This window comes from Emys orbicularis, chromosome 1, assembly GCF_028017835.1.
Source record: "Emys orbicularis isolate rEmyOrb1 chromosome 1, rEmyOrb1.hap1, whole genome shotgun sequence".
Lineage (NCBI taxonomy): Eukaryota > Metazoa > Chordata > Testudines > Emydidae > Emys > Emys orbicularis.
The window spans coordinates 265756044-265782074 of record NC_088683.1 but is presented as its reverse complement, the minus strand read 5'-3'; the positions used below and the strand labels follow the sequence as shown (position 1 = coordinate 265782074).

General features: G+C 40.6%; 1 protein-coding gene across 1 annotated transcript in view; it reads left to right on the top strand.

Moving 5' to 3' along the window:
- Window positions 1-26031, top strand: part of TPP2 (tripeptidyl peptidase 2) — an 80429-nt gene that overhangs the window by 33494 nt on the left and 20904 nt on the right. Inside the window, 11 exon segments of the mRNA XM_065403904.1 lie at window positions 2658-2815; window positions 4415-4491; window positions 5192-5298; window positions 11274-11428; window positions 12379-12495; window positions 13144-13244; window positions 15867-15963; window positions 16267-16404; window positions 19493-19737; window positions 19996-20074; window positions 22075-22113. Coding sequence (XP_065259976.1) covers window positions 2658-2815; window positions 4415-4491; window positions 5192-5298; window positions 11274-11428; window positions 12379-12495; window positions 13144-13244; window positions 15867-15963; window positions 16267-16404; window positions 19493-19737; window positions 19996-20074; window positions 22075-22113 — 1313 coding nt within the window.

The window sequence follows — 26031 nt, the reverse complement described above, 5'->3', positions numbered from 1 at the left end:
CACTTACTAAATCACCTTGATTGGCTCATTTGGGTGCCTTTTAAAATTGGTTTCCCAGAATAAAGCACACTATTCTGAATTTGGTTCTGTGTGGGCATTTATACCTGGAACAGTTTCCTCCCTTAATTTGGTACAAGTTGTTTGGCTTGTACGCTCAAGAGTCCTGTATGTTACTGCCACACTTTGAGCTGCTTTCAAATTCCTTACTATTTATCTGTATATTTTGTTGCCTAAGTCTCACAAGGAGGCTCTCCTCTGGAAGACTGGGGGATGGTAAATAATGAAGAGGATGGGTCACTAATACAGAGCAATCTGGATTGATTTGTAAACTGGGCAGTTGTTATGTGTTTTAATATGGCCAAATGTAAGGTCATATATTTAGGAACAAAGAATATAGACTATATTTACAGGGTGAGGGACTCTGTCCTGCGAAGCAGTGACTCTGAAAAAGACTTGGTGGTCACAGTAAATAATCAGCTGAGCGTGAGCAATGCTTTGATGAAAAGAGCTAAGGCAATCCTTAGATATATATAAATGGGAATATTGACTAGGAGTAGGAAGTAATTTTTACCTTGCTATTTGGCAGTAGTGTGACTGCTGTTGGAACACTGTCTCCAGTTCTGTCATGTATATACTTCAAGAAGGATGCTGAAAAATTGGAGAGGGTTCAGAGAAAAGCCATGAGAATGATTAGCAGGGGTTCTCAAACTTCATTGCAGTGCGAGCCCTTTCTGATAACAAAAGTTACTACACCACCGCAGGAGGAGGGACCAAAGCCTGAGCCCTGCCACCCTGGCCGGGGAGAGCCCGAGCCCCACTGCCCCGGGTGGGGGGGGCCAAAGCTGAAGCCCAGTGAGGCTAATTAACCATTGAAACAACTTAACCAAGGGGTGGGTCAAGTCCATCACTGGCAACTTTTAATCAGGATTGGATGTTTTTCTGCTTCAAACTGAAACGAATTCAGGGAAGTCCTAAGGTCTGTTTTGCAGGAGGTGGGACTAGATGATTTACAGAGGTTCTTAAATCTATGAAAACCAGTTTAACTCTTGCTTAAATTGCTTTAGTTTAATTCAGTAATTCACCAATACAAGCTTTAACGTTAATTTAGTTAAACCTCATGTAACTTTTCTACAATAGACAAGCCTCTAGATTCTGGAGCATAGATAACTGCATCCAAAAGCGGGACTGGCTTGCTGAGCCACGGCGAGATTGTTTACCATTGGGACTTTCTTATTTTATCCTTCTCTGCTTCATAGAGGACTGTTTCCAAGATATAGGTATAAACCACAGTTTAGCAAAATAAAGGCCAATATTTTTAATTTGGCAAATTTCTAAGATAAATGCTCAACATGTTGCATCTAGTAGTGATTATAAGGAAGCGTTCTTCTTCCTCGCATTGTTCTGTTAATCACTGAAGGTCCTGTTTGAAACCTGTCAGTGGGAAATGTTCCTTTCAGAAGTTTGAGTATCAATGTTTTCAAAACTTATTTCATACAAATTTGGATATAGTACAATTCTTAAATATTGAATAGTTCTGTTACCTTGATCTTTTAGTTCTGATACAGTTATGTTTAGGGCTGTGAATTTTTGTCACAGCATCTGCGACTTCCAGAGACCTCTGACTTGAGCCCATAGCGCCTGGGAGCTGCAGTGTCCCCCCCGCCACCTGTGGTGGCTGAGGACTCTGAGCTCCCAGCCACAGTGGGTGGAGGGGGGTGCCCCGGGAGTTCCCCATTATGCCATACATACTTTTAGTAAAAGTCACGAATAGGTCACGGACTTTCATGAATTTTTCTTTATGGCCTGTGACCTGTCTGTGACTTTTACTAAAAATGTGTGACAAAATCTTAGCCTTAGTTATGTTAGATCTGATGTCACAGCATGGTGAATGCATTGATTTTGCACTGCAGTGGAGGACCTGAAAAAGGGGAGTGGGGAAGGAAAACTCCTATTTCTGCATTTAGGCGAGGTCTGCCCTGGGAGCTAGGGGTGTCATTCCCAGCTTGATTAGACATATTTGCACTAGCTGTCATCGAGGTAGCATGCTAAAAATAGTGGAGTCGTAGTAGCATGGGCAGTGGTGGCATGGGCTAGCTGTGCCAAGTACAAACCTGACTGGACCCCATGGGTATGTAATTGGGGCGACTAGCCTGTGCTGCCGTTGCTTCTTTGGCTACACTATTACTGTTTGCATGCTAGCTCAGTGAGAGCTGGGTATCACAGCCCCAGCTCCAAATAGAGAGACAGCCTCAGATGTTCACGGGTGGAGTCATTTTAAAAAAAAAAAAAATTGCATGTCACTATTTTACTTAATGGTTATGAGAATTTCATTGAGGGTGGGTAGGAAGAAGGGTTTCCAGCTTAGAGCACCAGAATTCACTCATGGTGATGGTGCTACCTATCCAAGAGAAATGGTAATCATTTTTGTCTGAGGGAGTGCATCCCATTATTAAGTAAAACATCTTTTTTGTTTTTGAAAGATCATGTTCAGTGGCACTTTTAACAATAAAAGCAGCTTCCTTAAAAGTTTCAAGGAGTGGGTTCCCACCGGTAATAGTAGGGCATGTACACATTAGTGGGAATATTAATTTTTTTGTTACAGTGGCACCTAAACATTTTGTTTGGATTATTGTATTAAAAATTACATCTCGTTTCAGAAAACACCGAAAGAATCTCTCTTCAACTTCATTTAGCTTTAACTTCAAATGCGGCATGGGTTCAGTGTCCCAGTCATTTAGAGCTCATGAACCAATGTAGGCATATAAATGTACGTGTGGACCCACGTGGTCTGAGAGAAGGACTACACTACACAGAGGTATGAAAGTACTTCTATTTATGAACAAAAGTATTTGCTGTCTCCCTTTCCTGTGGTCATTTTCATTTAGCTTTTAGAAATCATTTTTCTAGTAGATTATAGCATCCAAAGCTTTTAATTTATTTTACTTTCTCCTGTACTGGGTAGCAAATGCTGTTGCACAATTAGTTTATTTAAAACAGGAAAAACTTGTGGCTTCATGTAAGAAAAAAGTAAACCATGTTCTTTATCTTGCCCCCTATTTCTGCAAAATTTTGTAATCCTGACACAAAGCAATTACATTTTTTGCAGACTAAGTGTAGATTTTTTTAAACATTTCAGCTCATTTTTCCAGTTTATTACTACAAGAGACTTACCATAGCTGTTCAGTGTGTCTTAACTCTAAATATTTATAACTTAAATGTTTTTTCTTAGATTTTTAAAATAAAATTAAGCATTTTTATCTCTTCTTGAAATATCTGAACCTCTGAGGGTATGTCTACACAGCAATTAAACACCCGCAGCTGGTCTGGTCAGCTGACTCAGGCTGCAGGGCTGTGAAATTGCTGTGTAGATGTTCCATTGGCAGGAGGGGTCCCAGAGTATGCCCAGCACAAATGTCTGCACAGCAATATTTAGACCCGCAGCTAGAGCCCAAGTCAGGTGATCTGGGCCAGCCGTGGCCATGCCCCAGGTTTTTTTTATTCCAATGTAGACGTGCCCTGTGTGGCTAATACTTCCCTGTATGTGGAGAAGGATAGTGGAGATTGGAGTTTGAAGTGTGTCTTATTGAATTAAATGGGGAGGCTGTTTTCAATTCAGATGTTCTGCTATTCTCTTGCCTTCTCTGTTCTCTCCTTCATTTTTGCCCCATTGATCCTTTTTAAAATAGTTTAATATCCCCAAAGAGTCCAAAACTTAGAATAACACTAAAACTTCTCCATTGCATTGCAGCTGGAATCCTCAAATGTTGGTGCAATAACAAAAATAACTTTTCTTGTTAGGAAAAAAAGCATTTCAGGTTTTTAGAACAATTATAAAAAAAACTAAGATCTCTGATTGCACTGCAGTAGCAGTGAAGAAAGGGTCTGGAGGTAGTATGGTTTCAGTCACGCTGATATTTAAGGCTGGGACTTAAGCAATGTTGATGAATTGTGTGCACAAAAAATAAAGATGTGGAGAGCAATAATGGAAATATAAGTGTTGGAGGGTGCAGAATTGAGAGTGAACACAAGACAGCGGTGTAGGAAGAGGTCTAAGCTGCAATTAGTCCCTACCTAACCAAGTAACTAAACTTGTTATATGTGATTGTGTCAGTGCAGAAACCTATGAAAAATTATGGGATTCTGAATGTACTAGTTAAAAACATTTTTAAAAGTTGAATTTTTTTTTAAAAGTATTCTTAAACTGGTGGTACTTAAATGTTTTTCTGACGTGGCAGTGATTAAAGCCTCTTCAACCTGTAGCCCCTCTAAGTTCATTGAGCAATAATGATATAGAATCAAAATACTCCACAGCCAATCTATAGAAGCTCACCCAGGTCATATTACATCCATTTTAAATTGCTTTAGAACATGATGCTGTGTAACTACTTAAATAACATCTTGATTAATTTGTCAGGTGTGTGGTTATGATATAGCAGCGCCTAATGCAGGCCCTTTGTTCAGAGTTCCAATAACTCTTATTATACCAGCAAGGTCAGTGAACATTTACTTTTTTATTTTTTTTACTCCCGTGCATGGCTACATAAATATCTGAGTATGATGTATTGTCCTAGCTGCTTTCTTGGGTCTTTCAGGCAGTTCTGGTTTAAGGCGTCTCAATATCCAAGCCAATATAAATCCTCTGCCAGAAGGAATAGTGCAAATTGCCCCCATCCTGAATACAGAGATGGCCACAGAGAGAGAGAAGCTGAGTTAATGTAAATGTAATGCCATTGTCCTCACTCAGTGGTACTGCATAAAGACTAGGTAGTGATGAGTCACAAGCTGATTTATAGTGTATTGATGGAACACCATGAGTCATCAAAATCCTAAAGCCAATGTTGCCTGTTAACATGGTGTGTCTAGCTCCTGTTGGAAATGGGATGAGCTCATGTCTGACAAAAACTAGCTGTCATGAATTACTGTGACCAGTGCTGATGGGCTCTGAAGAGACTCTGGTCATAAAGATGTACTTTGCATGCAATAATAGTGAAGCTCATTGTTATTGAACACAGGTTCCCTTTGAAATAAGCAGGTGTGCAAGCAAGGGGCATCATGATCCAAAGTGACAAATGTCCCATGGTCCTATCCGTATTTGAGCCAGGGGGATTTTAAACCCACTAGCTGCATTTTTAAGATTTCTAAAAAGATTATTCAGTTTTAAAGTTATTAAACTTTAAAATTATATTCACAGAATAGATGAATCTTCACACTATGACCTTTCATATACTGATGTGCATTTTAAGCCTGGTCAAATCCGAAGACACTTCATTGAAGTTCCTCAAGGAGCTACATGGGCTGGTAAGGAAAATTAAAAATACAAATTTATCTAAAATTTATGTCTTTCAAACAGGCAGTACTCCCAGATTTCAATGGGAGTATTATGAGTAAGACTTATTTGTGAAATGCTATTTTTTTAAGCTCTTTAGGAGGGGTTGGGGGGGAGTCTGTCTTTTTATAGTGTCTAGCACAATGGGACTCTAATTCTGATTGGGTTTGTGGCACTACAAGAAAAAATTACTAAATAATAACTGGGTATCTTTCCATCACTGATGGAAATTTTGTGTGTGTGTGTTACTATAATTGACCCTGTTTTGTCTGGCTTAAACACATGTAGGAACATGATGTTAAAGGGGATGTGACAGATTTTTGTTACCAATCTGCCTGGGCCCACAGTTGATCAGGCTGGGACCACAGGGTCTTTTTTGGGAGGAGATGACACCACGTATCTAAATTTTAAAGCTTTATTGATAAAATAAAATAACAGCACAGAGTGCTGGAACCATTCCCACGTCACTCAGGGGAAGAAAGAAAGCATTAATGCCCCCAGGCCCTAACCCACTTTCATACTCCCACACGCACTACCCAGACTTGGCCAGGTCTGGGTGTAACGTCAGAAGAAAAGAAGGGGAAGGCGGACGGGAGTGCTGTCCTGGGCCCAGGGCGTCCAAGAATCTGCTGTGTTCTCCAAATTGCTCCAGCTCTTAGGAGGGTTTTAAGTCCTGGGCTTTTTCGTCCAGAGCCTTCTGTTCCTGGTGCTCCTTGTCTCAGTCCAAACATGCTTGCTACGGTCTCTTTCCCTTTCCCAAAACATCTTAGCTTCATGGATGCCTGGCTGGCTCCTACTCTTGTTGTCTCGTCTGTGTTTTTTGCCTCTGCGGCCCTGGGCTTTGTTTTCCTCTCTGCTGGTTTTGCTGTCCTGCAGGTGCAAGGTCTGTGTAGTTTCTGACAGCCGCTTGGGCAGCTTTCAGCCCCCCCCCCCCCCCGTCTTTCTCGGCTGTCAGCCAAATCTTGGTTCATATTGTTCATATTTTGAACAATGATCAAAAAAATGCCACTGAAAACTAACTTTCTTTTGTGAATTTCTTGCCTCATTTCTAACCAACTACAAAATAACTTGAGTAAGAAGATAGGCAGCATACAGAGGAATATGACACATGAATAAAATGGCTGTGACACGTCTCTTTATTGTTTGTTTCTAGACTTCAACACAGAGGGTTTTTTTGAGGTAGAATAAATATTCTTTGGAAGTTGTATGTTTACTAAGTAAATGCCATTGAGAAAAATTTCCAACCTTAATTTTCTTATCTATTTAAGAAATAATTGTATCTTTTTATAATGACTGCTTTCTATTATCATAATTTTGTTTTAGCTAAGCCATTTATGCAGTCCTTGTATATATATATATATATATATATATATATATATATATATATATATATATATATATATATATATATATATATGTGTGTGTATATATGTGTATATATGTGTATATATATATATATATATATGTGTGTGTATATATGCAAGAACAGAATAGTGTTTTAGAATAATTCTATTACATCAGATTAGTTGTTCTGTAGCTTAGGGCAAATCAAGAGCGTATGGCCTGTGTGTGTGTGTGTTTTTAATACAAACCTGAAGTAGCCACTTTACGTCAAAAAGTCTGTATCAAAAGTCCTCTCTAGCAGGTATTAGCAAGCAGGCAGGTAGCACCACCTGTTAAGCTTGCCCCACGCTTCCCATTATAAGCCTCTGTTTTCAGCTGTGTATAACTAAGGCTAAGTTTTAGTCATAGTCATGGATATTTTTAGTCATGGACAGGTCACAGGCAGTAGACAAAAATTCACGGCCCTTGACCTATCCATGATTTTTACTAAAAATACCCCTGACTAAAACTGGGGGGATGGTGCTGGGGAGAGGGGCACCACCCGGGAGGATGGTGCAGGTGCTGGGGGGGGGGGGGGGGGGGGGGTTGGTGGGGTTGGGGTAGGCTCCCTACCCAGCTCCTGGGAAGCAGCGACCCTAGCTCCATGTGCTGCCTCTGCTCTGCCTCAAGCCCCAGAACCGCAGCCAATGGGAGCTGTGGGGGCGGTGCCTGGCTGCCGGCAGAGACAGCATGTGGAGCTAGGGGATCCCCCCTCCAGGTAAGCACTGCCCTGCATCGAAACTCCAAGCCCTGATCCCCCCACCCCTCCACACCCAAACTCCTGCTGGGGCGGGGGGGGTGGGACAAGACTGCCCCAGCAGCAGCCAGTGCACCTGAGCCAGCTGCACGGGGCTGCTGCAGAAGTCACGGAGGTCCTGGAAAGTCACGGCATCCATGACCTCCGTGACAAACACTGAGCCTTACTTATCATTTTGCAAAACTTCAATCACTTGGGCTAAAATTTCCCTATGCTGCGTGTTTGCCCCAGGCTGCATTTTTTTTAGAAAACTTCAACCAAAATGGTTCAGCCATTTTTGAGAATGAGGCTAGAGAAAAACACATTGTTAGAAAAAGACAGGAATAGAAAAGTTCTTCTTTGAGAAGCACTAGCACCCCATGCTTTGGAATGGAGGCTTGAAATTTGGTAGAGGATGTGCCTTTTCCATTCCTGTGAAAATTTGGCCAAGTTATGTGCCTCTGAAAAATTACACTTCTCACATGTTTATTAGAGATTTTGCAGCTAAATTTCCCAAAGATTCTGTTTGTCCTGTACCTGTTCCAGGGTGGGGCTGAGCAGGGCTTACCCTGCAATTGCAGTTTCCATCTGCTCTGGCCATGCTGGGTCTGGGCAGCAGACCTGACAACAAGGAGCTTATGTCTCAGAGCTTCCCCTACTGGGACCAGGCAGTTTGTGGAGGAGGAGTAAAATGCAGAATTGTCTTGGGACAAGGAACCAGGATTGGGGAAGACACACAACTTGGGACAGGTTGGAGGGGAAGGTGAAGAAGGGGCAAAGCTTGGGGAAAATGCACAGATGAATCCGTGCCTGCTAGAGCACATTCCCATCCAGAGCCTCAAATGGAACCCAAGATTCCTGAGTGTCGCTATTCCTCTGTCAGCAAATGTCTTTGAAACCCTCTGGCAAAGTCTCTCTCCCCTTCAAGTGCTGTGGTCCACATAGAAGATGAGAACTTAACTGAATCCTTTGCCACGGAGGCGTCTGGTCTGATGTTAATGGTAAAACTCTCATTATCTTCAGTGGGAGCAGGTTGGAATCCAACGTCAGGGTGTTTGTGTTTAAAAAATGACAATCAAAAAACCTATACTGCTTAGTCAACAATTTTCACTGCTCTATCAAGTATCACTTATTTTCTGAACAAAGTCTTTTGCTTTACTGGTTTTCCAGCTCGAGAAACTCTTGTTTGTACATAAAAAGAACAGGAGTACTTCTGGCACCTTAGAGACTAACAAATTTATTAGAGCATAAGCTTTCGTGGGCTACAGCCCACTTCATCAGATGCATATAGAATGGAACATATATTGAGGAGAGATATACATATACACACACATACAGAGAGAATGAACAGGTGGGAGTTGTCTTACCAGCTCTGAGAGGCCAATTAAGTAAGAGAAAAAAACTTTTGAAGTGCTAAGATAGCCCAGTACAGACAGTTTGATAAGAAGTGTGAGAATACTTACAAGGGGAGATAGATTCAATGTTTGTAATGGCTCAGCCATTCCCAGTCCTTATTCAATCCTAAGTTGATTGTATCTAGTTTGCATATCAATTCCAGCTCAGCAGTCTCTCGTTGGAGTCTGTTTTTGAAGTTTTTCTGTTGTAAAATAGCCACCCGCAGGTCTGTCATAGAATGACCGGACAGGTTAAAGTGTTCTCCCACTGGTTTTTGAGTATTATGATTCCTGATGTCAGATTTGTGTCCATTAATTCTTTTGCGTAGAGACTGTCTGGTTTGGCCAATGTACATGGCAGAGGGGCATTGCTGGCACATGATGGCATATATCACATTGGTAGATGTGCAGGTGAACGAGCCCCGATGGTATGGCTGATGTGATTAGGTCCTATGATGATGTCACTTGAATAGATATGTGGACAGAGTTGGCATCGGGCTTTGTTACAAGGATAGGTTCCTGGGTGAGTGTTTTTGTTCAGTGATGTGTGGTTGCTGGTGAGTATTTGCTTTAGGTTGGGGGGTTGTCTGTAAGCGAGGACAGGTCTGTCTCCCAAGATCTGTGAGAGTGAGGGATCATCTTTCAGGATAGGTTGTAGATCTTCGATGATGCGCTAGAGAGGTTTTAGTTGGGGGCTGAAGGTGACAGCTAGTGGTGTTCTGTTATTTTCTTTGTTGGGCCTGTCTTGTAGGAGGTGACTTCTGGGTACTCGTCTGGCTCTGTCAATCTGTTTTTTCACTTCAGCAGGTGGGTATTGTAGTTTTAAGAATGCTTGATAGAGATCTTGTAGGTGCTTGTCTCTGTCTGAGGGATTGGAGCAAATGCGGTTATATCTTAGAGCTTGGCTGTTGACAATGGATCGTGTGGTGTGTCCTGGATGGAAGCTGGAGGAATGTAGGTACGTGTAGCGGTCAGTAGGTTTCCAGTATAGGGTGGTATTTATGTGACCATCGCTTATTAGCACAGTAGTGTCCAGGAAATGGACCGCTTATGTGGATTGATCTAGGCTGAGGTTGATGGTGGGATGGAAATTATTGAAATCATGGTGGAATTCCTCAAGCGCTTCTTTTCCATGGGTCCAGATGATGAAGATGTCATCAATGTAGCGCAAGTAGAGTAGGGGCATTAGGGGACGAGAGCTAAGGAAGCGTTATTCTAAGTCAGCCATAAAAATGTTGGCATACTGTGGGGCCATGCGGGTACCCATAGCAGTGCCGCTGACGTGAAGGTATATATTGTCCCCAAATGTGAAATAGTTGTGGGTGAGGACAAAGTCACAAAGTTCAGCCACCAGGTTAGCTGTGACATTATCGGGGATACTGTTCCTGATAGCTTGTAGTCCATCTTTGTGTGGAATATTGGTGTAGAGGGCTTCTACGTCCATAGTGGCCAGGATGGTGTTTCCTGGAAGATCACCGATGGATTGTAGTTTCCTCAGGAAGTCAGTGGTGTCTCGAAGATAGCTGGGAGTGCTGGTAGCATAGGGCCTGAGGAGAGAGTCCACATAACCAGACAATCCTGATGTTAGGGTGCCAGTGCCTGAGATGATGGGGCGTCCAGGATTTCCAGGTTTATGGATCTTGAGTAGCAAATAGAATACCCCTGGTCGGGGTTCTAGGCATGTGTCTGTACAGATTTGTTCCTGTGCTTTGTCAGGGAGTTTTTTTAGCAGATGGTGTAGTTTCTTTAGGTAATCCTCAGTGGGATCAGAGGATAATGGCCTGTAGAATGTGGTGTTAGAGAGCTGTCTAGCAGCCTCTTGGTCATATTCCAATTTATTCCTGATGACGACAGCACCTCCTTTGTCAGCCTTTTTGATTATGATGTCAGAGTTGTTTCTGAGGCTGTAGATGGCGTTGTGTTCAGCATGGCTGAGGTTATGGGGCAAGTGATGTTGCTTTTCCACAATTTCAGCCTTTGCACGTGTATTATTTGACATTATTTTAATCATGGATTTCGGGTATGTCAGTACAGCAGTTAAACACCTGCAGCCGAACTGGGAAGCTGACTCAGGCTGCAAGACTGTAAAATTGATGTGTAAACATTCAGGCATGGGCTGGAGCCCAGGCTCTGGGACCTTCCCACCTCGTGGGATCCCAGGGCCCAGTCTGGAACTCCAGCCTGAACGTCTACTCAGCAATTTTTAGCCTCCCAGCCCGAGTCTGCTGACCTGGGCCGACCGTGCTGCACACCTTTTATTCCAGTGTAGTCGTACCCATAGGCACTTGTGTGCTGAATAATAACTGTTTTTTAAAAAATTTACATATACATTGGAGTCTAATTTTCTTTTTCTTCTCTAAACATTTTCCATTCTTATTAGCTTTTTTGGCTACTGAAATTAAGCTCTGTTTTGAAAGTTTTTTCTTTAATCTAGAAGTTACAGTATGTTCCTGCTCAACTGATGTGACTGCCAAGTTTGTTCTTCATGCGGTTCAACTAGTGAAACAAAAAGCATACAGAAGCCATGAGTTCTATAAATTCTCATCCTTACCAGAAAAAGGATCAGTGACTGAAGCGTTTCCCGTCTTAGTAAGTTAATTTGAATTTAAATATCAATATGTACAAAAATTAACAGTAAATCATGAAAGAAAATTGGCTTTGTTGAGGTGTTATTCAGAGAACTCAAAGAAGCACGATATAGCAGGGCCTGGATTCAGTTGGAATTATTATGTTGAATTATATGCACTATATTTCCATTCTTTCACTAGTCTTCTTAATTACTCCATATTTTATCATTTTGATATTAAAACTGCACATAAGTGAATTTGGTGTCTTCAGTTGCTGGGTTAATTTAATGCGTATTAAAGAAGCCAGATTGGTAATCCAAAATCAGTTTGTTTGTAGAACAGGCACAGTAGAGGCAGTGATAGTGCAGGATTCCTCCTGTTGCCACATTCTTCAGCCATGACCTGGACATCATATCAAGGGTTCGTGCTCTGTGTCCATTCAGTCCTTAGCCTCTTTGAAAATGCCATAGAACTATACCTAAATTATGGAACTCTTGCAAGAGAGAGTGAAGACTGTGGACTGCTTTCAAAACTAAATATTCATTTCTTCATCTTAGCTTTCCCTCAGTGAATTCTACATATAGATAGGCAACAGTCTCTCCGTCGTCTTCTGTAAACTAATCACAGTTTTTCCTGCAAGCTGGGAAAGAAGGAAGAAGTGTTATTTAACTGTATTTTTATTTAAAACCTGTTTATATAGAAAAATACTGCACCTGTCTCTGGAGTGTTGTGTTCATTTTTGGTCATAGCTAGGATATCAGACATGATTTATTGGAATTGTCTTGCATTTGCAGGACAAGCATAGTGTCCTGGCCAATTCTGTGTAAACTTGAATTATTGGCATAATTGGAGTACTTTTGAACTGCGTGCAAATTCCTTTGTTCTTATGAATTTATTTTTAGGGTGGGTGGGGAATGAGAATGGAAGGTGAGGGTGTGAATATGTCTAACATTTGTCTTTTCTATTATCCAGGGTGGAAAAACCATTGAATTTTGTATTGCTCGTTGGTGGGCAAGCCTTAGTGATGTCAGCATTGATTACACAATTTCCTTCCATGGCATAGTTTGTGCTACTCCTCAGTTAAACATAGTGAGTTTTTTCATATTTTAGTTTCTATTGATCAGTTTGAGAAATTCTTTGATGATGAAAAGATCATTAGATGCACCTTGAAGAAAACTCAGACTATACATGTAGCTGAGATATGTCAGTGATTAATAATTAATAATTCTTAAATGCACAGTAATAGGAACAGGAACCCACAGAAATGTATTGATCACGATTAGTACAAAAAAGCTGTGTTCATCCACTAAACTTCCAAGTATTTACAGGAAATAATGGTCTAGGATGCAGTTTTTCAAACGTAAATACCTAAAGTAGCAGTGGGCTTAAATTACAGCAAGGAAAGTTTAGGTTGGACATTAGGACAAACTTCCTAATTATCGGGGTAGTTAAGCACTAGAATAAATTGCCTAGGGAAGTTGTGGAATCTCCATCATTTGACGTTTTTAAGAGCAGCTTAGATAAACACCTGTCAGGAATGGTCTAGAATGATAATACTCAGTCCTGCCTTGAGTGTGGGGGACTGGACTAGAAGTCCTATCGAGGTCCCTTCTACTCCTACGCTTCTATGATTCTATTCTGAAGAAAGGCCAGTAATGGGTTAGAATTTTTTATATGTATTTATAAATAAAGCTGGGAACCAAGTTAACCATTAAACACTTTTTTTTTTTTTTAAAGCATGCTTCAGAAGGCATTGTCCGTTTTGATGTTCAGTCCACACTGAAATATGAAGATATTGCTCCTTGCATAAATCTGAAAAGCTGGGTCCAAACGCTCAGGTACAGTTGCTGTTTTGGGGTCTTTGTTGAAAATTGTCTAAGTTTTCAAAGTTACTTAGCATGTAATTAAAATAGTAATTCTTGAAATAAACATGAATTAACAGTAAAATGAATAACTTTGGGTATGTCTATACTACCCGCTGGATCGGCGGGCAGCGATCGATCCAGCAGGGGTCGATTTATCGCGCCTAGTCTAGATGCGATAAATCGACCCCCGAGCGCTCTCCCGTTGACTGCTGTACTCCGCCGCCGCGAGAGGTGCAGGCAGAGTCGACGGATCTTTATAATGGCAGCTCCAGGTTGCTTCAGGCCAGAGTAGGGCGGGAGTCTGGAACTGAGCAGGGATACTGGCTCTCCTGTGTTCAATGACCCTGCCTAATGGTGCCCAGAAAGACTTCTCATCCTAATCGCATTTGCCATGTCCAGCCAGTCCTAGTCTCCTCTTCTGGGCTCCTTGTCCGAATCCCAATGAGGATGAAGAGGAAGCCACCTGACTCAAATGCAAAAGGGACTAGAACTGAATAGGGGGAGAGGAAAAGGAGTAGATAGGGACAGGGATCCTGGTGAGACTGGGGCTGGCAGGAGAAGGAATAGAAACTGTTACTAAGATCCCAAAGGGGTTAGGGACTTGAACTAGTTGAGCAAGAAGATTAGAACTGAAAGCTTAAGAGGTTGTCGGGAGAGGGAATCTGGAACTGGGAGACAGTTGATGGGACGGAGGAGAAACACTGAGATTGGATGAGGAGCTGGGTGGGAGGGGGAGAGATTGGGACTGGCTGGACAACAAAACTGAGAACCGCGGGGAGAAGAGGGCAAATGGCAGAGGAAGAGAGGGGAGATCTGATGAGGAGTTGTGAGGTGGGTGAGGGGGAAACTGACTGATTAGGACAAGGAACTGGGGTGAAATAGGGAGGGCTGGGATGACTAGGGCTGTGGGGAGGGAAGAGAGACACAGGGCAAAGAATCAGGAGGGAATAACTGGGACTGGCTGGGCTAGGAGACTGGGATGGGGGACACTTGGTGTGAAGGGAAGACCAGGATTTAGACGGGGATCCCCAGTGGGGAGACTAGAATTGGCTGGGCAAGAAAAAATGTGATAAGAATGAGAAGCCTGATGAGTGGAGATGGCATGGGTAGGCAAGGAGGATTGGACTGGGACCAGAAGCCAGGGTAGGGAAGAACAAGACAGGGACAGGTTGTTGGAGGGGATGGGAAAGAGGAAGAACAAGTTAGCTTGGGAGAAACAGGAAGAAGGGTGTGTGCCTGTTGGAGCACACTTCCCTTCTTAGCCAGGAATGTAGCCCAAGATTCTTGAGGGCTCACCCTTCGGCTGCTAGGAGATTTCACAATATTTACTGACAGGAAAGTGTCCTCTCCCCCTCTAGTGCTAGTCTATATGGAAGATGACAACCTGCTACTTCTGTCAGTTACTCAATTAGCTCAAGTGGCAGAGGACTGTGTTCTGGCTCCAATGGTTCCAACCTGTTGATAACCCATATGGGTCCCAATGTGTTGCCACATGCTGGAATTTCTGGGTTTTGTTGGCTTTTTTTTTTTTTAAATCTAGGAAATTACAAACACACTATTAAAAGGAAACTGAAGTTGCAAGATCAAGCACTCTAAAGTTAGGAAATGTCAGAATTAAGGTTGCCTAGAGCAACCATAATATTCTGCCCGGTTGTGCTTATGCATTAAGATGGTCTTTGATTATATCATCACATTATTTTTTTTCTACAGGACCCCAACCTCATTCAAAATGCAGCATGGGGGGTGCTCACTTAATGAGCAGCCATTTAATTTTTTTCTCATTATTCAGTGTGTGTCTCCTGTGCCTTATTTACTGCACACTCTTTAAACTCTGATCTAAAGACAGAATTATTAATTTCCTCATGTTTTGTGGCACTCATGACCAGTATTTGAGTGCTTCTTAAACATTCTGAATTATCTTTAGTGCCCCTGTGAGAGATGCATATTATCCCCCTTTTTTATAGATGGATAGTTGAGGGACAGAGACATTAAGGTCAGAAGTATCCACTCGCCTTGGGTGCTCAAATTGAGACCCCTAGAACCGGATTTTTCAAAGTACTGCAATTTGTGTGTTCCAAGACCAGCTCCTACTGAGTTCATTTGCATTTGTGAGTGCTCAGCCCTTCTGCAAATCAAAGCCCAGGGTCTCAAGTTGTGTGCCCAGAAAATGAGGAACATGTAATTAATGATTGCGTGTGGAAAAGATGGGTTTAAGTGACATGCATATAGGAACTCTGTGGCAGAGGCAAGGATATAGTCCAATTTCCAGGGTACGATTCAGCTGTCTTAACCATAGACCATCCTTTCTTTTCCTGCAATACCGTGCCTCATTCACTACACGCCTCCCAACTTCTGCAGTAGTGGATCAGGGATCTTGTAGACAAGTCTGCTTCACTACATAACCCTGATTCATCCCCAAAGCAGGTCCATCCTTTGCAGTGTAAGAGGCATGGGTTCTGTCGAAAAAATTGCATGTGATCGATCATGTAATTGAAGACTGTATCATAATGCATGCGAGTTTCTGTTTAGACAAACTGTTTAGGCAAATTGTTTAGGAAAACTGTTCCTAAAACTTGCTGTTGTGTTCAATTGCAGACCAGTGAGCGCTAAAATAAAACCTTTAGGATCCAGAGATGTTTTGCCAAATAATCGGCAACTATATGAGATGATTTTGACGTACAACTTTCATCAAGTAAGTTTTAATTGGTTCTTTAACACTGTTTTAAACTTCATATCTCTAGAACTTTTTTGTGAATTTCCTAACAAAAGGGGTAGGGAGAGCTCTAGGATGTGCTGGATCACAGAATCTTGGGGTGCTTCTGTAGCTGATGCCAGTTGTAATGCAAACTGTGAGAACAGAGATTCTAATTAATCATAAATTGGAAGGATTGAAGTTTTACTATGATTAATATAGACTTATTCCTGAATCATTACTTCAGAAGTGTACCTTTCACTACGCAATATTCAACTGTGTTTTGACTTTTTTTTTTTATAGCCTAAGAGTGGGGAAGTGACTCCAAGCTGTCCACTGCTTTGTGAATTGTTGTATGAATCTGAATTTGACAGCCAGCTGTGGATTATATTTGACCAGAACAAAAGACAAATGGGGTCAGGTGACGCTTATCCACACCAGGTACAGAGGGATATATTTACCCTGATCAGACATTCTACATAATATGAAAATTATATTCCTTCTCTTCCCCCTCCCCACCTGTCTACAATCCAGACCCATGGGTATAGATAGTCCCTGCCATCAGATAACCACAGCATGTAGTAATTGCACTTTTGAGTGGTGTATTTTGTAAAAGAAACTTGCTAACTGGAAATTGCCAGTGTTCTCCATCTGGTGGAACATGTGTCATTCTTTCTTTGTAGAGTAAGGAAGAAGATTTTAAAAATTTGACTCTTTTCTTTTTTAACTACAAAAAGCTTTTACCATGCGACTGCTTGCCTTAGTGTGACCAATGCTACCAGAGACGTGAACTGCAGTCCCTGTCTTTTTACTAAGATGTTGCACAGTTTCAGTTTTTCTGTGTAAGGCAGAAAGGGTCCCTCAAGCTCTTCCTAGTGCTGGTGTACAGAGGCACCTGTATTAGATTTCTAAGGTAGCCTCCATCAATGTCTTTAAACAGCCTTTTTAAGTGTGAGAGGCTGGTTGTGGAAGACTTCTTTGGTGCTGCCTTTGGTAGGAGGGTGGATTTTCACAAGACTTTTAGGTATTCTACCCTCTGTATAGGTTCCTGTACCGCTTTGGGAAAGGCTATATATCTGAATTGGTATAGAAGAATAAAAAGAAAAGTGGAAGTCTTCTTTCCTGACTTTAGTTCTTGGAATTATTTTCTAATAATTCAGATTCCCAGTTGGCCTTTATTAATGTAGCTTTTGATCATTCTTACTGTTCTGGAAAGATCAGTTTAAGTTTGTTGTTCACCAGAGTACTGGATGGGTATCCATAGTTGTATTTTTTTATTTTTTTTTAAATTGAAGAAACAAAATAAATTCACAAGTTCTCCTTGTACACCCAAACTGCATCACTCAAGCTTTATAATCACCAGCAAATGGAGAGAATATAAATTAGCCACTTGATGTTATAACTTCCAGACCTCCTTTCACAGAAACAGGCCAGCATACTACATCCAGACCCAAAATTCATGCATTTGACTGCTTGATTTTTGAAATCTTTATCTCCAAAAAACCTCTCACAATCTTTAGCTATTAAGAATTTCTTGATAGAGGGCCATACAAACCTATGGTGACTTGGGAGAGATTTTCTCTTTGGGCAGTCCTAAAGCAAGTTGACAATATCTGCTTCTATTTCTCTCATATTGGATTATCCATTTGCTGTTCAACCTTTCCCCACCTCCCCACCCCTCAAAAAACAAAACAAAAACAAAAAAAAAGGTACGTTGCTAAACTGCAACTTGGCTCCTGTAACAGTTTACCATGAACGTTGTCAAAGTTCCACTTCTTAAACATCATGAAATGTAATGAAACAACTTTTCCAAGGTCTACTCCACGTCTTCCTAACAATACACAAGTTGGGTCCTCTTTGGTAGTGGTTTTCAAACTTTTTGTATTGGTGACCCCTTTCACACAGCAAGCCTCTGAGTGTGACTCCTTTTATAAATTAAAAACATGAGGGGGGTAATTTAATTTAATGGGGGCTTGGGGCTTTCAGCCCCGTGACCCCCATGTAACCACCTTGCAACCCCGTGAGAGGTCACAACCCCCAGTTTGAGAACCGCTGCTTTGGGGTTTAAATCTGGTACTTAAAGAGCTGATGGAGTATCTTTGGAGTTTCTGGCAGATGCCCTTTATGAACTTGTTTCAACAAAACACATATGCCTAATCTTAAGAATGTGCATATGACTAATCCCATCCCTGTTTGGTAAAGCACCTCCGCACATTCTTAACTTCAAGAATTTGCTTAAATTTCATTAATTTAAATGGGATTGCTCACATTTGTGGGTGCTCTGCTGAATCAGGACTTTTATTACCTTTCCTTGAAGATTATTTGCTGCTGCTGTTATACGAAAGACAGAGTCTGAAGTGCAGGCCATGATCACTGGACCCTACTCATTTGATATTCCATAATGACAATGTGGCTCTTTGCCCACAACCAGAATTTTGGTTTGTCTGATTTCCATATAAACAAATCTAGTAATGTACTGGTGGTGGCAGACACAATTTGACTGGATTAACTCAAGAAAGATGATGATTAATTTACTAGTAGTCTTCCCTAGCCACTTACAAAGCTAGGAGAAGCTGGGCTACATAACTTTGACACAGTAACTATGAGTTTGATCTATCATGACAAGACAAAGGTCATTGGGAAATTCCCTAGATTGTACTTCATGGGAATGAGGCTTTATCCACTCAATTATTCAGACTGATATTGCATCTTGATTCAAAATTGTACAACCTGCCAGAGATTGTGTCACTGGTACCTAAAGTTCTTACAGCTTTCACTAGAAATAAGGCAACTTCTGTAGTTTCTTAGAAACATCCTTATCAAAGGTATCTGAAAACTTGTTTTCATCACCTTTATCCATACCTTCAAGCAATATTGCTTCCTGGACTTAGTTTCAAGGTCTGATGCCTAGTTTGGAAGAGTGGTATTGCAGTTGAAGTCCTCTTGAGACACAGCTGCTCATCAGTCTTCCAAAAGTGTGGCTCTGTACGACCAATGTTCAGTAGGCTACATGGCTGCAGGTGTAATTCTTAGAGATCACTGAGTGCACGTAGCTACACAATATTTTCCATCCCCACTTCTGTGGAGTCTAGAATGGAGTCTTTGAAGTGGCAAAAGGAACTAAGGAACAAGGTTGCAGCAGCTTATATATGTTCAGGCTTGAATGCTCAATACTGCGAGAAAGGGAACACCTCTGCAACCCCCGGTAATCAGAGCATTCTAGGGGCTTCTAGCAAAGATGTGTATTAGTTACAGATCCCCAAAATAATACAAAGTGAGCCATTAATCCTCAGTATATAGTACAATATGCTCTTTTAGTCAGCGAGGTAATAATTCTACTGAAAGCAAAGGGACTGGGCATTACTACCTTTTATTTCTCATTAATATAAATGTAGACAAAAGATTCTCTGTTAACCAATACAGCTCTGGCAGCTTAAGGAAGAACATGATTCTGATTTTATTTGTAGGATTGTGTGTGCGTGGTAAAACTTCTTAATCTTGGCATTTTATGAGAACCTCTTTCTTTCAGTATTCCCTGAAACTGGAGAAAGGAGATTACGCTATTCGGTTACAAATCCGTCATGAACAGAACAGTGAACTGGATCGCATCAAAGACCTTCCATTTGTTATTTCTCACAGGTTGTCTAATACTTTGAGCTTAGATATTTATGAAAACCATAGCCTTGCTCTCTTAGGAAAGAAGAAATCAAACAGTTTGACATTGCCACCAAAACACAGTCATCCATTCTTTGTTACATCTCTGCCTGATGACAAGTAAGTTGATGTTACCTATTTTCTGATGTAGATTTAACCAGCTGCTTCTATAAATCCAACTAAAATGATACTCATCAATGTGATACATACCTTTCTAGCGTTTGTAGTTCCACATTGTAAACTGATTAACAAAATGTGACTTTAAGTGTTGCTGTTTGACGGTTTTGAATTCTTTATATGTTTAGTATTAGTGGAACTTAAATCATTTTAGCATATCCTTGTTTGATTATATTTGTATTTTCCTTTATTTTTTATTAGAATACCTAAAGGAGCAGGGCCAGGATGTTATCTTGTAGGAGCTCTGACATTGTCTAAGATGGAACTTGGAAAGAAAGCTGTGAGTACTTGAAACTAATAAAGACTACTGTTCTCAAAAGTTCCTATTTTTCTAAATGGGAAATTCTGTGTCTTGATGATGATCATTGTGCTTTACTTTCTTAATCTTCCTGTTAAGAGAGTGTTCAGTGTAGTAAGTGAGACACATGGGTTTTTGTAAAATCAGTTGTCCTAGTGTAAACTTAAATCTGAATATTTAAAATGTAATCCTGCAATTTAATTTGAAATTATAACATGTAAATTGTAAGTCTCCAAAAATTATTTAAAACTATGCAGAAGCATTTTGAATTGCTGTAGAGGCAACTGCTTTTTTTCACAGTTATGACAAACTTGTAAGAATAGGGTTCTTTGTATAATTGTCTACCTGAATGTCATTTTTTAATGTACAATACTTTTATGTGTTTTGCTTTTGCATGTTGCTTTTCTAGTCACTTATGTGGTACACTTCCTTACTCGCGTGCATGCAGCTTCCAGCAAAAAAATACAAAATAAATGTGCCTTTTGACACCTACTTACATTTTACTTTTAAAACTTAGGAGACATCTATTTTGTAGACTGTAATGCTGGGGCAGGCTTTCGTACCTGCTGCAGACTTCTGATGTTGTCAACCACTAATACAGCTGTGTGCGCCAATGTAATGACATAAGATCTCTTTTCTACCTCCTTATGTCATAATGGAAAAGCTGTACCTCCTTGGTCAGTATGTAGAGACCTAGAAACTTTAATTTCCTGACTTGAATGAATTTTCAATCTGACTCTAGCTGTAAAAGCCAAATCAGTCTCCACTTCACTTAGAGCTAAGTTTAGGAAGGATTCTCTCAGATACCCCAGTATTTTTTAAATTGGTTATTGCTAAGATTAAATGTCAGATGTTTTCTATACAGTCATAGGCATATGTTGGGACATAGGAAATCTTGTGTAGCAGGCCAAGAAATAATTTCAAGCAGGTTAGATTAAATGTATTTGATTTATGACATATTATGGAGACAACATAATGTATTAAATCTAGGTGCATATAATACTACAGGCTAGGTAACAATTTACAAGAAAATGGAATGTTTGTATTCAGGAAGCCATACTTTTTCTTGGGCCAGAAAAACTTGAGAAACCCAGTAATCCAGCATGTTAAACTTTTAGTTTGGTTTATATTTACTTGTATGTACAATAAATTCACAGCCAGATTGGATGTTTATTGCTGTTTCGATAAACATAAAACTATAATGATAGCATAGGATATTTTCCCTTTCATTTGAAATTCAGCAGAAGAATTTGTGGTAATTCTTGGCTAGGCTATTTTACATCAAATTAAATACCCATTAGGTACAGTAATTTCTAGAGTGGGAACCACTGGAGATGCAGTAGTTATTGCTTATCAAGTCAGTTTTCTTGAAAATGGTTCAAGAGAAATATAGAGCTCATTGAGCGAACTTTTCACTTCAGATTCTTTACACAATCGCGCACTTGTGTATCATGTTATGGGAACAGTTTGTTGGATGGGTGCCATCAATAGTGTCACATTCTTGCTGCTGCCATCAGTGAACATCACTATGCACCAAGTGACAGAAGGGAGGAATAGGCAACAGTGTTATTCTAGTCCACTAAGTGTGAACTGAAAAAAAAAAAATGCAGTCGTATTTTTGTACATTAATTCTACTTAAGTATTATAAAATGGAACAATGCCACTTAATTTCCATTTTAATCTAAAACTCTCAATTGTGTTGTATTCTAAAGTTCATTTTGCCATTTTTCATTGAGCTAAGTGGTTAACAACACTTCTGTCTTACTAAGAACAACAAACTGTATACACAAAAATGCATTTTTTTTAAATTTAAAAGATATTAAAATATTTGTATGCTTTAAGAGCATGTTTTGATCACAGACCTGGCACTTTAGTAGTTTGAGCTCTCTAGGTTGAAAATAAACCATAATCATACAGAGAAGGTGTCTCCATCCTGTGTAGTGTGTGCATGTTTTCTTACAGTATGTTATTCTAACTCCCAGGGGCAGTCTGCAGCAAAACGACAAGGAAAATTTAAAAAGGTACTGAATGTCAGTTTTTGGAAAAGATGCTTAAGTCTTTTTGCATATAACTTAGAGACTTTTTCTATTAGTATTATACTTAATTTTTCATTGTCTCCCTCAGCTGCCTTCTCTTATGTAGTCTTGAGTTATCCACTTCATGCCTTAAGCAACCTCTTCTGTTAGACCAACAAAATATTATTGTAATACCAAGTTAATTGAGTGGCACTTGAGCACCCAGATACTTCTGTGATAGTGCCTTAAAAATGCATGTGTAATGAGTCGCTCTGTAACTCCTTTTCTTTATTATATACTACTCCCCCATTCATTTCTCTCTCTCTCTCTCTCTCTCTCTCTCTCTCTCTCTCTCTCTCTCTCTCTCTCTCTCTCTCTCTCCAGTGCTTGGATTTTCCATGGCAAATATTTTGCCTTCCATCTAGTCTCTTAATGAATGCACTGAAATTTGAACTTAAGGTTTATGATATAAAGCATGGTATCCAATCCCTCCTCACCACTAACTGGACGTATTTCTTTGAGGCTTAGTTGTACTAAAACGTAGACTGGATGTAGCACTAGAAAACATACTGCAGCAAACAACACTGCTTTTGCAGGGGGATGGACTAAATGACCTAATAGACTTTTCTATCTCTAGCTTCTGTGATTTTCTTAAACAAAGCGTAAACATAGCTTAATGTAGATCAATTTAATTTTGACATAAAGTCAGCCTGTTCATGGAACGGTAGAAATCCTAATTGGAGCAGATGGTATAATCTACAAAGAACTGTCATTTTCCTATCTAGTATCCTTCATGTAAAGAAATTAAATGATAAAGTAACATTGGAATGTATTAGTGTTTTCAATAAAATGAGCATTTTAGCATTCTGTAGTACGTATTGTAACATTCTGCCAGCAGATGGGCAGTTGAAAACAAAGGAAGATGATTGATCTTTTTAAAAAGGGCTGTGTCATTCACTTCCGTTCTTTCCTGTCTCCCAGCTGATGTAGGTTACTTATGTCCGGCGAACTTGTTTTCCCACCCTTTCTTCCACCTCTTCTAAAGTGACTTGATTACTTTGCCTCCTATTTTCTTTCCTCTCTGTGGAGTCTGTTTCCAGGCTCTGGAAGGAAATCATACCTAGTTGCATATCTCTACCTTTCACTAATCTGATGGGTTGGAGTTTTGACTGGGGAAGAGAAGAAGGATGTGGGCCATGGAAGTTACCAGCTCCATGCAATATATTCTATACCTCTGCTGTATAAGCTAAGAGCCTGTAAGGTTGAGAGGCTGCTATCTTTGTTGGTCTTTGGTATGGATATATCAGTACAAGGAGAAGGTCAGACGTTCAAAGAAGAACTTTGATGCAGACTGCTGCCATTTTCCTGTGTTCACTTTTGTATCATCTCTAGGATTAACTATAGCTCATTTAGAAAGAATGTAAAAATGCCCATGTAAATGCATCCTTTTCCTGAAGGATAGGATGTGTTGATCCCACTAATTGTGAATCTACAATAAAGGAGCTAATATAGTACTTATTCATAAAACCATTCAGGGTATATTGGATACTAGTGTGATGCTCTCCTCAGGGCTACCCAGAACAGTAAGCCCCCTGTCACCCCACTGCCTTAGCAAGAGTGTGCGTTCCTGGAGATTAGACAGTCAGTTCCCTGCCACACCAGCCTGTCCACCTCACCAACATACTCCTCAAGAGCTCCCAGTCTTAACATTGTCTTGCAGGTAAAAATCAGTGAAGCAGAGTTCCATAGAGGGGTGTCTCCCTATAGTGTCCAGTCCCTCTCACTTGACACTCACAGAAGTTAAGTTTGCTGTCTCCAAAGAAATGGTGTACACACCAGCCTGTTAGATTAGCTGAGGACTCACTCTACTTAAATGTAACAGCACGGAGATGGTTTATAGTAAAATTTAAGAATAAGTTTATTAACACAGAACAGAGATTTAAGTGATAATAAGCAGAGATAACAAACAGAAAATGACAGGTTTCAGAGTAGCAGCCGTGTTAGTCTGTATCCGCAAAAAGAACAGGAGTACTTGTGGCACCTTAGAGACTAGCACATTTATTAGAGCATAAGCTTTCGTGGGCTACAGCCACGAAAGCTTATGCTCTAATAAATGTGCTAGTCTCTAAGGTGCCACAAGTACTCCTGTTCTTTAAACAGAGAAAATGGTTACAAACAAAATGAAACATGCTTTCTAATACCTACAACTTAAGTCTAGCAAGTTATGTCTTTGCCTAAAGAACTTTCTCACTTACAGCATCTCCAGCCCTTCCTGGTAGGAGGATCCAACATTCTCAGAATCAGAAAGTGCTGTCCCCTAAGTAATGGGTACCTATGGGGTACCTCCTTTTTATAGTCCAGTAAACCTTTGAAATGTATTCTTTGGAAAGTAAACCCTGACAAAGTTCCTCTCCTCTCTTGGTGTGTAGATGCCATACTAATCTTCCTCATCCACTGGTAAATTTGCTTTTTTAATTATCTTAATCACTTTGTTTACATTAAATGTAAATGTACTTCCATTGTCTCTGGCTTCACCTTGCTCAATTTACATTGGAGACAGACAGACAAAACAACGTTCCTTTGTCAGCAACAAACTTGTTTATCCGCTCTACTTAGATTGCTTGGTCGGAAGATATTTTAGTAACCTATTTCTAGCACATGTGTAAAGAATTATATACACTAACCATACAAACATCACACAATAATATTAATAAACAATGTGTCACCAGTTTGTGATACAAGACACTGTTTGGCTAAATGTTCTAACTACAGTGTGTTGGGTGTGCCTTTGCTAGTTGGCATAAAGGGGCTCTTAGGCTCACAACTAGTCCTTAGTCAGTCCTTTTGATACTTACCATGCCGTCCTAAAGTATACGTTTAATGCTACACTTCTGGCTTCCAGGAAACACTTTCCTATCTTGTGGTAGTGGGCAGAGGCGGGGGGGAAGAGAGGGGAGGGCGGCATGCGGGGTCACATTGGCACACCCTCTCCACCCCCCCAGATTTGCTGCTTGCCTTGTACTGAACATGCTCACATGGACTGAGTATACTCGGTAACACTGCTGAAGCCAGCTGCCCTCACTTTGCGCTCCCCCCATCAGCAAGGATGGATCGTGTCTGGTAGTGGAACTGCACTCTGTACAGACGGAATCGTGGGTCCCATAATAAGACGCAATACAATGGAAACTGCCCATAAAAGGTATTATATGCCTTTGGGATGTTTGGTTAGGGCTACAGAAGGACAAGAAGTGCACTTCTGAACAGATGGACCATCTTCTCCTGGAGGTGGCTACTTTCCAGTGTCCAGTGGTGTGTGGAAGATCCAGTGTCACTCAAAACTCTATAGCTATAGGCCTGGTCCAGAGACTTTGCCACCAAGATTCCCTTACATGTTAATCCTCTTCAGAGGTAGCCTGTGTGACACTTTTGGAGGTTACCTGAGGTGTCCGGGGTGAATCACTACTTCCTACTTATAGTGAGAGAGTCTTGTCTGTGCCCGCCAGGGGAAACCCTCCCCAGCTACTGGTTGCAGGCAATGCAAGCACTCAGTTCTGCACTCCATAAGCCCTGTTGGTTCCCAGTGCAGGCTTGCAATTTACATACCACTGAGTACCCAGTCCCTTATTTTCTGGACATGCACATTATATGCTGATACTCTGCCTCCATGGAAGCAATGCACCCCAGTTCACTGGTTTCATCTTAATTCAGCATTCTTCGTACAAAGCACTTACCTGTGTCTGTAGTAAAACCAAATTGAAGTTTATTTAACAGAGCTTGAGACAGATTGAAATAAAAGCAAGTATAAGGGTTTGGAAACATAAGGTTACAAGTAAAAGAAAAACATGAAAAACACACCTATGCTTAATAACAAGATACGGTATTTCTCATCCAATGGTCAGTTGTTACAGTGCTTGTCCAGTTCAG